Consider the following 17,737-nt stretch of genomic DNA (forward strand, 5'->3'; position numbering starts at 1 on the left):
CAATATTAACAAAACACAAGGCTCATCACCCTAAACAGTTACAGAAAGATTAAAACTTCCTCAACAAAATTTGAAAACAGGATTGATATTTCTTAAAGTAAAGGATTAAAAAATCAAAAGTCTGCAGAAATACTTTTGGAATAAGTAGGCATCTCTTTACCAAGCAATATTAAAGTCTTATGACAGTTATATACTATTTGTTATTCTAATGTACTCAAAAGAGTTTTCCCTGCAGAGGCAGTCTATGAAATGACTGAGATACAATAATGGAATAAAAAAAGACTTCCATGGACAGTAACTGTATGAAATCAGCCAACAATGTGATGATACCAAAGAATTGAACAAATAGCTGAGTCATAATAATTTGTTTTTGGAAAAGGAGGAATTTTGATGGTAATTCAGGACCAGGTTACCACTCTCAGAGCTTAATTGTCCTTAAAGAATCTGAACTTAATTTCCTTATACAAGGATGAAAGATGGAAAAAACCACATATATTAAGTATGTTTAAGTGCTAAGCACTAAGAAAACAGAAAAGACAATCCCTGTTTTCAAGGATCTCAGGCAGCAAGTCAGATGGAAAGGTTCTGTGATCCTCAGGATGCAAGAACAAAGCAGATGGTAATGTTTCATCTTTAATGCCATTTCCACTAATAAGATCACATCAATTTCTTATGTTGAACCATTTGACAGTGCCAAAGACTTGGGTGACAAGAAATTTTTTTTCTGGATTTGCAGTAATTAGGGCTGTAGCACCTGCAGGAGCATAAGCTATGCAAATTATATTTTTAAATTGTACCTACCAAATCCCTAGTAAGACATGATCTGGTGACTGGAATTATAAATCAGAAGCTCTCTGTATTTTATGTACTGAAAGATAACAAATCTCCTAATTACAAATAAATACCTCATAATATCCTGGAGAAACCAGTCAATAATTTTTACCCAAACTGGACATTATCATGGATCAAACTATTTCTTTTAATATCCAGACATAAAACTGATCACTGAAAGCTGAAGAACAATGTTTCCAAAACATACCATTATACTAAATACTCAATCTTTAAAGTATTCAAAACAAGTTTTAAGATATGTAGACCTCACAGAGGAGATAAAAATTATATAGGAAATAGAATATGATACCTATTGTCCTGTCTGTTGTTGGAGTTATACCAAAGCTTTTCTCAGTGAACATCCTAGAGAGCATGAACTTATATCCTAATATATTACTTTAGTTCAATCACAAAATGTATTTTTTAGACATCTTTTGGAAGAGTTAATATAAATGAAAAATTCTAAAATATTGGATTAATAAGTAACTTATCCTAGCATTATATCTATGTGAATCCCATAAAAATGAAGAGAATTAAATAAAAATAAGATTTTATAATAGTGCTTTAAGTTTGCAAAAATGCTTTATATACATTATTCCATTTAAGCCTCACAATAACTCTGTGAGATGGAACAGTCGTCAACAGGCATTTATTAAGAATGGAATATGTGCCAGATACTATATGTATTAGGAACTAGGAATAGCAAGAAAATCAAATAGTCCTCACTCTCAGAAAGCTTAATATGCAATGGACTATATATATGATGTGAATAATATTCTTTCCATTTTGCAGATGAAAAAATTAAGAATTAGGGAGATGAAATGGACTTACCTATAGTTATAACAAAGAGTAATTATCCCAAGTTGGATTTTGACCCAGGTTTTCCCGGCTCCTTGTGTAACTGAATGCTTGCATGAAAGCAGTGTGTCAGAGTTGGAAACAATGTGGAGTGAATGATAACCTATTGTAAGATAACACTAATAACATTACAGTTTCCAATGCCCCCTGTTTTCTGTCCCTAAATTTTCCTTATTATTAAATATTTCCTAATTCCTTGTTCATATTTGTTATCAACTTATTTTATCTCATGCTTGGGTCAGATGTCCTTTCCTTTTTAGTTTTGGTCACATTTACTAATTTGGTTTTCTACATTTGAACATGATCAGCATGAGTAAAAATCATGGTAGGAATCACATAATATTTCTAGGTGGGCAGCTACTAGCTTTCATATTTCATTTATAGTCCCAAATCAGCCAGCACTGTTCTAGATAGCTAGTTAAATGCTAGAAAGATGCTCGATAATGGACTGTGAAGAAAATGATCTGCACTGGTATATATTCATTTTTATCACATTTTCGCACAAAACAGTATAAGACATTCACATTTACTAAGGTCGAGAATGTATCTTGAATTTACCTATTATATATACATGCATATGTGTGTGTGTGTGTGTGTGTGTGTGTGTGTGTGTGTATGGACAACATGCACATGCACTTATCTCTCAAATCTCCATTTCTTTGGAGTTTTGTAATATCTCCTATTTTTAATGCACTCTACGTTGATGAGGGGTTGCTCACAAGTCCATCTCCTGAATGTGATTCTGATCCCCCCAAATAAGGAATATTCTATTATCAGAGCTCTTATGACATAATATCCAAAAGACTGCCAGTATATTTGGCCATACTGAAAGAGATTTTCATAAGTTCTAAAGGGGATTGATTTAGCTGAGAAGAGAGGAGAAGACCAAGAGAAAAAAAGAACAGCAAAACATATTAGATGCTTCTCCCATGGGCTACAGAGACTGGAGAATCAGTTGGAGAATTGACAGTGACTACAGTGGAGAGATTTCTAAAATATGGTGGATTTTGAAAGGAAAGAAAAACTCTAATAAACAGCTTTCTGCATCTCTTCTTGTTTTATGCATTTTGTTCTTTACAAGGCAGATAAACCCTTAATTTGTATTTGCTATCAAATTACACCAGTCACAGTTGAATGACATGGTCACTAATTAAAAACAGAAAATTGAATACAGAAGATTTGGTTTGACTGAGGATTCAAGAAGAGACTTGTGGTTTCCCAGTTGTTAAAGAGACAGAGATAGAGACCTCAGGAAGAGTATTTCTAAATGAGACAGGCTGCATGGCTTCTTAGGGCCATCTTTACCCCATCTCTTCCATTATATTTCTGGGAATCCATCATCCAGGCCAAGAGGAAAGTATCCCTTTTTACTGTGGTTGGGAGGGCAGATGGTCTTTTTGGCAAAGCAAAGTCTTATCTCCTTGCCAGCTCAATTTGACAGCAAATTATTTGTGACTGGAAGATTTTTTTTTGTTTTAGTTTTAAAGTGCATTGAACAAGTTAGTGCCCACACCAATTAGGAAGTAACCACCATCTATTAAAAAAAAAAGCACTTTGCTTACCCAGTGTTACCTCATTCTTGTACTTATGCTTTTGTTCAATACAATACATGAAATCAAAGTGATTTTATTAGTATTTTAACTTAATGTGCTAAAATGTTAGGATGTAGATGTGTGATTTCATTGCTTTATAATGTATTTCCCATAAAGAAGCTTCCTCCACCAACAGCATAGATCAACACTCTTTCCGCAATTTAGAGGCAACTTCCTAAGAGTTCTCTATTAAGTCATAAAAGAGTTGCAGTTGGTGTTGACATATAGATTTCCCACATCCTGACAAAATCACTAACTTTTCACATATTTGGGTAACATATGAGAGACTGATCAGAATTAAAGGTTGTCTGTAACCTTCTTTAAGTTGGTGTTTTGTACCTACAAAAAATTCATTTGATTTTTTGCTTTCCTTCCCCCTGAAAAGAGTTCATATAGTCCTGCTTCTGGATGTTTGTTCCTAGTATTCCCATCTGTAATGTCCTCCATACTCTGCTTTAACAATTTATCATCATAATAATGATTATGAATATGAAATTTTTAGGGTCTTATATACATTTCTCTTTTGAATCTAACAACAAACCCCTATGATGAGGGTGCTACAGGTATATAAGAGGGCAGTAGATAGAGCACTGAGCTTAGCATCAAAACGACCTGAGTTCAAATCCAGCCTTGGATATTCACTAGCTATGTGATCCTGGGCAAGTTTCTTAAGATTTTTACTTCAGTTTCCTCATCTGTAAAATAGGAATAATAACACCTACCTCCAAGAGTTGTTATAAGATTCAAATGAGATGATAATTTTAAATATTAGCTATTTCCATTTTATAGATTAGATGAGTCTGTAAAAATTAAGAGATTTGCTTGTGACCATACATTTTTAGTGCATCAGAGGCAGCCTTTGACCCCAGGTCATATTAGTTTCAGATCTAGTATTCTATCCACTAGGTCATGTTGATTTTCAAAAAAAAAACATATGGATATAATATTATTCAGGTTCTAGCCTAAGGTCCACTTTCTCTATGAAGACTTCCACAAATACTCCAGATCACAATAATCTCTCTTCCCACTGTGAAATCCTATAGCACTTGGAGGTGTGTGACCAATTTTGGCCCTGGTAATTCTAGAAACCCAAGCTAATTAAGTGAGCCATTTGCTTCTGCTGATGGGTACCATTCCTCTGAAGTGATCAAATAATGAGCTGTGTAGGAGTTGTGTGTACTTGTGTTGAGAATAACAAATACTGACTCATTTTAATTTGTGGGCAAAGAACTATGGAATTCTATCTGGCAAAAAGATAAGCTCCTTCACAGAAGACATATTTGATTTGACTTTCATTGCTTGCTTTTCCCAACCTTTTAAGAATATCGATTACTGAAATTGTTTTTCATTTTGTCTTACTATCCTGGCAGCTGGTACAATGTCTGGCACATAGTAGACACAATGAATGCTTGTTGGGACTAGATTATATTTTCTTGAATTATCTGGAGACAGAATCTTAAAAGTAGTCTTCCACTCTTTCAACTTCTTAAATTCTTGCAGGATTTATGCCCCCACAACACTAGGAAAACCATTCTATCCAAGATCACTAATAATGGCTACATAGCCACACTCAGTGACCTTATTTAAATCCTCATCCCCCATGACTTATCATCAGTATGTGACTTTTGGCCATCCCATCCTTCTAGAAAAGCTTTCTTCCCAGATTTTTCTATCTAGTTCTTCATCCTCCTTCATTTGCTCCCTTTCTGATCTCTTCTTGATCTTATTTTCTGACATCTCTCTTGCTCCAATCTCTCCATTGGATATCTTATTTAATACCACAGCTATTATATCTACTTTTATCAACTATTATCTCTATGTGAACAAGCTCCATATCTATATTCTTCCAGCTCTCTCCCACATGTCCTCCTTGCTAAAACTTTCAACTTGACTATTCTACCAGCAACAAATCATATCTAAAAGTAATCTTTCATCTTCCAACTCTGGTTATCCTCACCTTTCCTTCTGACTTCTTTTTTCTACTTTTCCCCCAATTGTCTAGTTTTACTAGCTCCATGTAATCTTTGCCTTCTCACTCTTCTCCCCACACTTAAACAGGTACAATAGTTTTGTTGGCTTTTCCCTTAAAATGCCTTTGTAACTCATTCCTTTTCTAAAGAGGACAGTCATATATTCCTGTCACTATAGCAAAGATTCTTTTTATACTTGTTTTACATTCTCACTTCCAGTGACCTTATTCAGCACCATAATTAGTACTGTATCCTTGAATTGCAAATTATAAGGATTGTTATCATAGTCTTTATTATTATCTTTAAGATTTGCAAAGTTCTTTACATATCTGTTTTGTTTTGTTTTGTTTTTCATTTGATGCTTACAGAAACATCATGAAAAAGGTAGTATTATTCTCTCTTTCTTTATACTTGAGGAATCAGGCTATAAAAGGCTTAAATAAATGATTTATACAGAATCACCCTTCTGATAAATGTCTAAGGAAAAATTTGAACCCAGTTCTTCTGCACTTTGCATTTGAGTCTCAGAGTAAGATATCAACTAACTGTCTGGCTTAGTAGACTTCCTAATTGTTTGTACTATTTATCTTTCCTGTGTATTTCCTTTAAATGTATTTGATCCATTATTGTTATATTTTATGTAAAAACCTTTACTAGCTCCCTTTTGCCCATTAAACTAAGTTCAAATATTTTATTCTGATAGTCAGGACCCTCTATAATCTGACCCTGCCACCCCAAAACTAGAAAAGGAATCTAAACTTCAGGTCTCTGAGTTAAAAAATCTTTTATACTGTCATTCATTTTTGCTTATGTCACAGTAAAATGTCACAATGTCATCATTTGAGAATTTACAGACTGGGTTGACTGTATCTCGGCTACTAGGGTGAAAATGACACCAGAAGTCAAGATGGCTCTTTGAGAAGGATCTTTGTATTCTTAATCTTCTAAAATTTTAATATTAATATTCTAAAATCACAACTCATTTATGTAAAAATTATAGGTTTCATAGGAACCTATAAATGGTATTAAATATGGATTGATATATGATTTTGATTTTAGAATGCAAACTGGAAGGAACCTTATGACCTTAGAAGTATCGGTCTATCTCCTCTCACTTTATAGATGTAGAAGCTGAGGCCCATAAAGGGCAAGTATCTTGCTCAGAGCCACAAGACTAGTGTCTAAGAAAAAATTTGTAACCACATTTTCCTGACTCCAAATTTATGAATCTTATCTGTTATACCTTGCTATCTCTATGCCCAATTTTCACTGATATTTTAGCAATGATAATAAAATAGTCTCAAACCTATACATCTCCTGAAAGATGAGGATAAATACATAGAGAGAAAATATGTCAAAATATGTTCTTTGAAAGATACAAGGGGCATTTACTTGATCAAAGCAAAATTTAGCCATGGATTAGCAGCTAAAAAAACAACTTCTCATCTTTATTTCTTTGCTGGTCTAGCATTCCTTTTGGCTCTTTCAAACATAACTTCTTGACTATGACTTAAGCTATAAAGACCTCTGGGACCAGTAAATATACATGTGAACTAATATACCTAATAGTAATTAATAGCATATCCACTTTACATTTTTAAAAATTCCCTTCAGTCATGGAATTTCTTATAAAGATAACAATAATTTTGTGATGTGATGCCTTAAAAGTGGAATGCTAAGTAGGCAACAAAAACATTTTAACTACATCAGTGTAACTCCTGACACACAAATTATGGTAATAACTTTGAGCCCTTTGGATTTTCTGGTATCCATCTAAGCAGGTTTGTGTTCATTGTAAATTTTTATCCAACTGTTTTCTTTCCTTGGTTTTCCTTTTATGCTGTTTATTTGCTGTATTTGCTATAACTATAGCTTTCTTCCTTAGTAGGTAAGTTCTATAATAGCAAGCATAATTTCATTTAAGTCTTTGTATCCTCAGCAACTGGCATAATACTATACATATGTTCAGCCCTTTAAAGTGTTTGCTGAATTGAATCTATAGCAAATATTTTATTTCCTTGCATCTGCCATGATGTTGCTGGAATAAAGAATAGCACCAAAGAATTTGATAGTTTCTCTTATTTCAAGAGGTCCTGGACAATTCCCTAGTTTTACTTGAATTCTATTTGTTTAGAAGATGATAAGAACTTCCTCCCTCCTATGAGCTGACCACTGACTTCTTTTGTATTTCTCCTTTTCCTCAGAGAAATGATGATCTCTGTGGCCCTCGGACAGGTGTTATCCCTTCTTATCTGTGGCATTGGTCTAACCAGCAAGTACCTGTCTGATGATTTTCACGCCAACACTCCAGTTTTTCAGAGTTTCCTTAATTACATCCTCCTCTTCTTGGTCTACACTACAACACTAGCTGTCAGACAAGGTAAGTTGATAATTTGGGGGTCATACGTCATGGGCATTAGCTGGGTTACATTTTAAGAAATAGCTAGAATTAAGATGATAAGGGTTAAGGTATTCCTGTACTGTTACATTATTATTTTGAATATCAGCAGAACAAGTCAGAGTCCCAAATTCTTTCTTTTCTCATTTTGTGATGATGCAGCAAACTAAATGAATGAATAAATCATAATAGAGCATGAATATTGAGGATTCAGCAGAGGGAAGAAAAGCATGAGTAAGCCGAATTGTAATATCACTCACTCTGTGATTCTTTAAATATTCCTAATGCTTCTTCCTGATTCTTTGTGGAAGTTCTCATTGATATGCCTGGGCAAATATTTGTATACAAATTTGTTTGCATTTGTATACAAATAAGGAGACACAAAACACCTGTCCTAACCATATCTCTTCATTCAGGGGAACTTGTGATCTACAGGGGAATTGCATGGTTTCCAGTGGTTTCCATTGACATTTTAAAAGCAATCATCAGCAAAAATTTGTTTTAAGGCAACTAAATAAATGTTTTAAAAATAAATTGAGACATGTACGTGATTATGTATATTGTTTTACAGTTACACCTCTAAGTAAATTATACATGCACTATTATATTTAACATCTATTTGTATATGTATCTGTATGCACATGTACAGATTTGGAGGGTGGTATTTAATTTTTTTAGGGGAGGAATAGAAGTGGGATTTTACTGCTGTAGTACAGCAGTCAGAAAACTGCAATCTGCTAGCCAAATCTATCCCACTTTTTTGTGGATATATTTGATTTAATTTTGTTTTTGTTCAGCTCATGAACTAAGAATGTTTTTGCTTTTAAAACTTTTTTAAATGAAAAAATTAATATTTAATAATTAAATATATTTTAATTTTTTTAGAATGTGAAATTAGCTAGAATTGTTGAGTGACACAGTAGATGGAGTGTCAAATTCTGGAGTCAGGATGATTCATTTTCTGCAGCAGATATTTACTAGATGTCTAGCGCCTTTGTCAGTTTTCTCCTTTACTTTCATCATGTTCTTCCCTATATTAGACTTATCATGGTACATATTCTATTCCACATCCTCAAAAAGAGGGTAAACTTCTTGAAGGCAGTGATTGTAGCATTCTTAAATCTCTGTGTCCCTAGTACCATGTATCTACCCAATCATTAAAAATCTTTATTGAACTGAATTATTTTATTTTTATTGCCTCCCAAATCCTCCTATTCTGACCCCTCTTTTATGGCTTCATGTTATCCACATTCTTCAGAGGTGGCTATAGCAGTAGCACAAGCATTCTTAAGATTCTCTACTTCCAACTTCTACACATTATCTGGATAACCTGATTAGCCAGATAAATGGATGGATGATGGATAGGTGGATTAATGGACAAAAATAATAGATAAATTAGCAGGTAGACAGAAAATCAGGAGAATAGACATAAATATTTAAATATAATTTATGCAAAAACATTATATTAACATAGTTCATATTTCTATTTAATATCATATTTTCTATTGCTTTATATTTTATATATAAATTCATAAAAGTATATTTACATATATTTATATTCATATATACTTACATATGCATGTTATATGTTATATATACATTATTATTATATATGTGGTATACATTATTGTGTTACAATTTACATTATTGTATATTATAAATTATTTGTATATATATTATATAATACATTACTGTATTTTACATATATACATATTATGTTACATGCAATACATATTACACATATAAAATTATAATTACATGTATATTGGAATGTATATTACATGCATATTGCATGTTACATATGTGGTATACATACACTACATATATTTACATATATATTATAAATAAGACAAAGCTTCAAATTCATCTAATCACCTTTTTTATAGCGTGTATATGTTTACACCCAGCTATAATGTAAGAAGAGCCCAAATGGTGATAAAGAGATGTTTTATGAAATCTCACCAAAAGTTTAATTCAAGAGTTTAAACTAAATTCATCTACCAAATACATCTTGGATGAGTGTTCACTTGTTTCCAGTCCAGTTTCCTACTAATGCTTTATTTCCTCCATTGTTAATGTACCATCAAGATTGGTTCTTTGCTACCAATAATCTGCTCTGAATTTTCTACCTTATAAGTTGTGTATCTAGTCCTTCTTTTGCTAGGGGCTAATGCCATGTTGGCTCAGACACCCTCCAGATGGGCTTATAATTCCAAGAGTCCTAGCTGGCAGCACATGAAGAAACATTGGATGAATATAGCTTTCCAGAAAAAGCATCAACTTCAGAAAGGAACTGTGTTATGTTTTTTCCTAAGAAAAGCAAGATGAGGCTCAGGTTGCAATTTGAAGAAAGTTTGATAATCTGGATGAAGTTCAAATAAGCATTAATTTGAATAGGTTTTTCCTCTCTGCTAACAACTTAGTTCATTAACTGAAGTTTCTCAAACTCTTGGATATGCCTAAATAACTTCTCATAAATAGCTTTTATTAGGGATTATTTTTACCCTTGGAAATTTGGGGATGAGAGAAGGCAGGGGTGGGGGAGTGGGAGAGAGGTTCCTAGCTGAATATAAAAGTATATAAATATTAGAAGTAGAGTTATCATGAAAAAAAGGAAAAATGAACAGGTCTTGGGCCACATTCAGTTCAATAAGAAATTAATTACTGTGTGCATTAGACATAGGAGTTGTAAAGACAAAGTTAAAGTATTGCCTATCCTCAGTAAGCTTCCATTTTCCTTGAGAAGGAGAAACATATATTCTAATATATATATATATAAAATATACAAAGTAATTTGTGCTAAGAGATGCAGAGATCTGGTAAGACTTCTTGTAGGGATGGTACTTTCAATTGACCCTTAAAAAGATGAAGAACTTGCAAGAGGCAGAGATGAGGAGCGAGGAAATGCTTGTATAAAAGCATGTTGACAGAAAATGGAATATCATGATTAAAGAATAGCAAGTAAGCCAGTTTGACCCTCATGCCTAGAAAGTTTTCCCTTCTATATTCTGATTACTGGCCACCCTGGTTTCCTTTAAGTCCCGATTAAATCTTATTTTCTATAGTAAGTCTTCTCCAAATGATCTTAATTCAAATGCCTTCCCTCTATTAAGTATTTATTATATATCATATGTGTGTATATTTCCTGTATATATTGCTTTTCATATATTTGTCTTCATATTGTCTCCTCCATTAGATTTTTAAGCTCTTTGAGGTCAATGACTACTTTTTGCCTCTTTTTTATATCTTCAGCACTTAACACAGAGCCTAGCACATAGTAGGTGCTTAATAAATGTTTACTGATTGATTGATTCAAACACAGGCTGTACAATAAACCTAGAAAGGTAAGCTTGAAGTAGATTGTGAAGGTCTTTGGATGCCAATCTTAAAGGCAATAAGGAGCAACTAAAACTTCTTAAGGAGATCTTGCTTTTCTAATGATGTGGAAAGACAACGTTTTTAAAATCAACTATGACTTGCCTAAGTTTCTTGTCTAGAATAAAACAGGTATTCATACTTTCCATTTAAACATCTGACATCAATAATTTAAAATATCACAATAGAGAAATCTCCTTAGGTGCTGTTAACACATATTTTTAAAAGTGAAATAATTCCACTGTTCGGTTCTGCAAACATATATTGTATCTAGGATATACTGCAACATATCCAACATATAAAGGACTGCTTGCCATCTAGGGGAGGGAGTGGAGGGAGGAAGGGGAAAAAAATTGGAACAGAAACGAGTGCAAAGGATAATGTTGTAAAAAAAAAAATTACCCTGGCATGGATTCTGTCAATATAAAGTAATTATTAAATAAAATTTTTTTAAAAGTGAAATAATTCCGTTAATTTTAATACAGTCTTGTTTCTGTAGATGTATAGTATACATATTTATGAATATATAAAACATATTTTATATAGAGATAATATAGATTTGCCTGTTTGTTTAACTCTCTAAGTGAAGGTGAAAGTGAGCAGGAAACATTTACTAATCAAAGCAGAATAAGATTTATAGTTAAAAACAACCTCATTAATCAGGTAGTCAGCAAACTGTGACTTAAGTAGTTTTCACATTTTTAACAAAAAAATAGAGTTTCATGGTCTCAGACCATAATTTGTCCAACTCTGATCTAGTTCAACTCCTTTGTTTTACAAATGTGAAAAGTGAGTCTCAGATAAATTTCCTTTTACAGTTACAATAAGTAGAAAAGCCAAAGTCTCAAACCAAATCATAGACAAGGTTTCATCAAATGAGAAAAATGTTTGAGCACCTCATATAAAACCGGTTAAGTGTTCATTACCTTTAACCTCAGGGCTTCAAATACAGTACTTTTCCCATCATACAATGCTATTCTTTGTTTTTCTTTTGGCAGATTTCAAAGTCACTCTCACTTTTGTTTCATGGATAATCATAGTTAATGATGAACCTTCTAATGAAAAATATTCCAAAATACTCCACCCATATTTCCCCTTCATTAACCCCCTGTCCTCCTCATCTCTTTCTTTCTTTCTTCCTTCTCTCTTCCTTTATTCCTCTCCTTTTTTATGTGCACCTTCTTGTTGGACTCCCTGAATGGCAGAGAGGTTGCTATTTGAGTTCAGGATGCCTGATTAAGTTTGCAGAGAATAAACAAGTCACTGATTCTTTTGACTTCCTTTTTCAAGTCAGATCCAGAGATCTGTAAGAAAGGAGATCAATAACCAAAGTAACAATGTACTAAAAAAAGGATCAACTGTTTTACAACATAGAGCTCTTGGAAAGGATATTGTTTCCATTACTGAATATCAGCACACTAATAATGAAAGTACCAGTAACAAATGTTCATTATAACCAGTTCTTCAGGTTTTGATTTTTCAATGAAAATCATTTTTCTAAGCTCTTCCAGTGTAAAATAAAAAAACATTCTACTGAGAATGATCTTAAGAATGCAACATGTATTTTTTAGCTCAGCAAATTCCTGAAACACAGGAATTGAAATAATCATTGCATATTTCACAAGGACACACAAAAAGGATAAGGCCATAAGAATGAATAATACTGATAGAAATCAGAAATGAATTTTATCCAGTGAGTGTTCAAAAATAATAATGAAAGAGGACCTACAGGCATTATCACTCCAAATAAGAAAGATTTTCAATCAGAATGTTGATGTCTATTAGATGGAAGCCTGAACACTCTCCCACACAAGCTGCCCTCCAGGTTTTTAGTGTACTCCCTAAACTTTTTTTACTTGTTGAAATCCTTTTCTTGATGGTCTGCTTCAGGTATTATCTCCTCCATGATCCATTTCCCTGCTTTGTTCTTCCTATTTGGAAAATATTACCACTTTTAAAAATTCCTGAATATTCTGTTCTTATTCTTATACTTACTCCACTACCTTATATTAATACTTATCTGTAAGCATGTTGTATCTTGCCTATTATGTTATAAGCTCCTTATGAAGGCATGAATGATAAAAGCATTTATTGTTAGGCACTGGGATAAGAAGTAGAAAGAGCTAGACAGCTCCAGCCTTGAAAGAACTTATCCTTTAATTTTTCAGAGAAACAACTTAGAAAAGAAAATTCTGTAGCCATGTTGAAATAAATGCTCAGAAAACCCAAGAGGGTCCATCTGCAAGCAGATGGGAAGGACTACGGTCCTTAGGTTAGCACAGGGAATCATATGACAGTGCCAGGGATCCATTATGGCATAGAGAAAAGGAAAAAACTATGTTGTTTTTCAAAGATTGTATCTTCAGTTTAGCTTAGTGTTTTGTACAGAGTAAGTGCTTACTGGATGTTTGTTATTTGGAACTTAATTAACATCTCATTTATGAGGGGGAAAGCTAAGGAGATTTACATCAAGGCAACTTAGAAGTTCTATGCCTCAGAACTAACTAGTTGTCTTTCAAGAAAGTTAAATAGCAGGGGTTTGTGAGAAATATAAGAAATTTCCTTGTTATCATGCTCAATTGACATACTTCTTTCTGAACCATGACCCTTTTTATTACCTCACAGTCCTTTTAGATGCATTTTCATCATAAACATGTGCCAGAACAATACTCTGTGAAGCAAGTATTCTTTTCAAATGAAGTCAACCTGAAGAATGAACAATGCTACTATCCAGAGACCCTTAGCATCCAATTTTCTATTAAATTATTCCAATCAATCACAAAAGATTATACAAAATAAATCATGAGAGGAAACAAAGGAAAATATGGGAAATAAGGTACTATTGCTCAATTAAAATCAACAAATGAGGAACACATGAAAATACATCTGAGATAATGTAAATTAAAAATAACAAAGCAGAATAATTATGGTCTACAAACTGATTATGATCGTATGAGGAAAGTAAATAAGAATAAATGACTAATGGATCCTTTTAGGGGCTTCAAAAGAATAATAATAACAATAATGATAATAATAATAGTAATGAAAATAACATTTATATAGGAATTTATATACCAGACACTGTGATAAATTATACTTACAATAACCACGTGAGGTAAATGCTATTATTATCATCCCCATTTTTACAATTGATAAAAATGAGGCAGACAGCAGTTATGACTTGCCCAGGATCACATAGTTGGTTATTAAGGCTGCCTTTCAACTCAGATCTACCTGACTAACTGCCCAGGGCTTTATACACTTAACTGTCTCAATGACAAAAATAGTATTAATATATGTTGTTATAGGTTATGCATTAAATTACTAATTTTAATGTAAGTGATCATATAACAGCTTCTTGTATTGATGTGATTATTAAATTTTTAATTAAAAAGCTTCAAACAGCATCTTTTAGAGAGCTATAGAATGATTGGAGACATAATTAAATTGTCATTATCTATGTACATATTAAAGCATTTTATGTTACATAATATTGGATATTTCTCTGTTTCCTTCACGCACTTTTTCCCTAATAAAAACTGCTTACATTTAAATAGTATTCGAAATATACAACATCAAGACTCAGCAAAGTAGAAGACATAAATAACAGAGCAATGGCATGAATGTAAACCTTGTATCTCCCAAATCTTAATGATTTCTAATAAAAGCATTATGAATATATTTTCATTGATCTCATATTACCATGATGATCAATCTGCCTCTGTGATTCTATCTCTTATCATAATGTCAATTAATCTTAAAGTGTAATTTCAATAAGTTTTGAGAAATAAAGGAAAGAGGTAAAAATGGAGCCTAGAACAGTAGGGGCAGGGGGAGAACTAAATGCCAGATTTAAAATTCCCAGAACTTGTCTCAATAAAGAAGAGATTCTTAATTTTTTGAGTTGTGGGGTCCTTTGGGAGTCAATGAAGCTTGTGGACTTCTTTTCAGAGTAATATTTTCAAATAAGTAAAGGAAATGCTAAATTTCAATTAGAGGTAAATGAAGTAAAGATATTTTTTTTTCCTTATGGACCCCCTGAAATCTATTCATACATTCCTAAAAGATTCTCTGGGTTCTATGTGAGGAATCCCTACAGTAGAGGAAAGCCCTATACTCTAATTTCAGCTCACTTCCATGTCCTTTTGATAACTTTCAATAAATTCATCATCTAGACCAAGGTTAGAGAGTCATCAAAATAAGTAAACATTTTGCCAGTGTAAATGATGAATTATCAATCCTGTGGGAATATGGAAGAAAATGTTACTGTTACTTATTTAACACTGATGAAGTAATATTCATTAGAGCCTCTAAAAGTTACCCTGAAAAGAAAAAGTTCTATTCATAATCATTGATACACAAAATTTCCTTGTATTTTCTTGGTAATATTATGGTATATTAGAAACTTCTATGATTTTCCATATAGAAGAATGATCTTCAGTGTTAGATGGAATGTATTGGACAGTTTCCAATGTGGAATAAAGAGGGCTGGTCTTGGAATCAGAAAACTTGAGTTCAGATATCACTTCTGCCATTTACTATACCTGGTTCTTGGCTAATTACTTAGATTTTTCACCTCTTCTTCCTCTTTTGTAAAAATGGTGGTGATAATAATGCATTTACAACCTCAGTGGGCTGTTCTCTAGACATTTTTTTTTAATCCAGTTGTAAAGTATTACAAAATATCTACTGTTGGCTAGATTGGAGTTTAAGGTGACACAATAAAATATATATTTATCCAGTCCTCTTCTACTGTTGGCTAGATTGGAGTTTAAGGTCCAATAAAATATACATTTATCCAGTCCTCTTAACAATGTAGCTATTGTAATACTTACATTGTTTTTGTAAAGATTGGGAACCTGATTACAACCATCTAATTAGTTGTTACATTCAAGTATGTTTTTTTAAATATTTTTCTCTATTTTATTTTTAATGTAAGAAATAAAAACAAGCATTTCTGTAACATAGTAGAATGGGGGAGGGAGGGTGAAAGAAAGAAGATTGTACATGAAACTATTATATATATGAAATCTATTATATATAATTTGCAATAGCAAGTTTTTAAACATCTAATAAAATTATCATGTAATTTTCTTTTTTTTCCTTTTTCTCTTCCTTCCCTCCTACCCTAGAAATGGCTACCATTGGACACAGATGTGTGTGTGTGTGTGTGTGTGTGTGTGTGTGTGTGTGTGTGTATGTGTAAAACCAGTCGTTTTTTAGGGTGACTCTCCAGCTGACCCTTTTTATTATAGTACAATTGATTTTAAAATCTATTAATAAAACTCATCAGTTATTAAAAGAATTCCTGCCCCTATCAAAAAAGGCAGCCTATTTAGGTAACTGTCTATACACACACACACACACACACACACACACACACACACACACACACATATGGTTTTTTGTTTGTTTTTTTAACTAAAAAATCATTGGAGAGAGCATCAAGGACCTACTAATAGTAGTTTATTTAAACAAATCATTATGGAAGGATGGTGAGAGATATTTGTTTTTCAGTGAGTGTTTCATATTTTCTTATACTTGTATACTTTTCTCTTCCTACTAAAGGAAAATGGCTTTCAACTTGCATTCTTTGGTTAAAACATAGAAACTGATTCAATTACAATGGAAGGTAACATATTATACACTTTATAGGATATGAAAAAGAAAGCATTGCTTTCTGAAAGCTTGTTTTCTTTTGGCTTATCAGAATGTTAAAAAATAAAATAAAAATCATGAGAACTTCAAAAAAATGTAATATTTGTCCAGCTTAGTGGAATGGCTGTTCTGAGGTTCTTCCACAGTACATACATGATAAAAAATACATATAATTATATTACCAATTAGTGCTTTAGGGAGCTGTCTTTCCTTGTTTTTATCTACTATACACTGTAGTGTTTTACTGAAAGAGTGAATACAGTTCTCCAAAGACCCCGTTAATTCCAAAGATTGAATTGGGAGAATCAGCAAGTATGAAGCAGAAGGAAAAAAAAAGACAAGTCTTAGCATCATAGAATTTTAGAATGAGAAGGAATAATGAAGATCATGTAATCCAATCTTTCCATTTTATACAGGAGGCAATTAAAGCTCAGAGAGATGAAAGGACTTGAGCATATTCACACAAAGAACATCTATAGCCATGCTGAGATTTGAACCCAAATCTAATGATTCTAGACCCATTGCTCTTTCCTATACACCAAGGTTATCAAAGACTCAAGACTAAGTTCTATTTCCAGCACTTACAAGCCATATTAAACAAATCAATTAAATCTTCGATCCTCAGTTGCCTTATCTGTAAAATGGAAATAACACTATTTTATTTTCTACCCTGAAAAGTTGTTGTGAGGATCCCATAAGTATACTATATGGAAAGTTCTTCATAAACCTTTGAGCCCCATGTGAATGTCAGCTATAATTATAGTTATTGTTATTATTAATATTTTAATATTATTATTCATAATTAAATGAAACAACTGATGAGATAGCTGTAATTGTGTTCATATTCTTAAAAAAAGTCAAAGCTAAAAAAGCTACATTGTTAACAGGACTAGATAAATATATATAATTTTAAACTCAGATCTAACTAAAAGTAGATATTTTATAACATTTTACAACTGTATTTGTTTTTTAAATAAAATATACACTTCTCTAGAGCAAAGCTTCTTAAACTGGGTCATGACTCCGCATGGAATCATGTAACTGAATACGAGGGG

General features: G+C 32.6%; 1 protein-coding gene across 1 annotated transcript in view; it reads left to right on the top strand.

The window, feature by feature from the left end:
• The window catches only part of SLC35F1 (solute carrier family 35 member F1), a 511,365-nt gene that overhangs the window by 305,811 nt on the left and 187,817 nt on the right, over nt 1-17,737 (top strand). The window contains exon 2 of the mRNA XM_051997618.1: nt 7,456-7,631. Coding sequence (XP_051853578.1) covers nt 7,456-7,631 — 176 coding nt within the window. The remainder of the gene's footprint in view (nt 1-7,455; nt 7,632-17,737) is intronic.

Source organism: Antechinus flavipes, chromosome 4 (assembly GCF_016432865.1).
Source record: "Antechinus flavipes isolate AdamAnt ecotype Samford, QLD, Australia chromosome 4, AdamAnt_v2, whole genome shotgun sequence".
Classification (NCBI taxonomy): domain Eukaryota; kingdom Metazoa; phylum Chordata; class Mammalia; order Dasyuromorphia; family Dasyuridae; genus Antechinus; species Antechinus flavipes.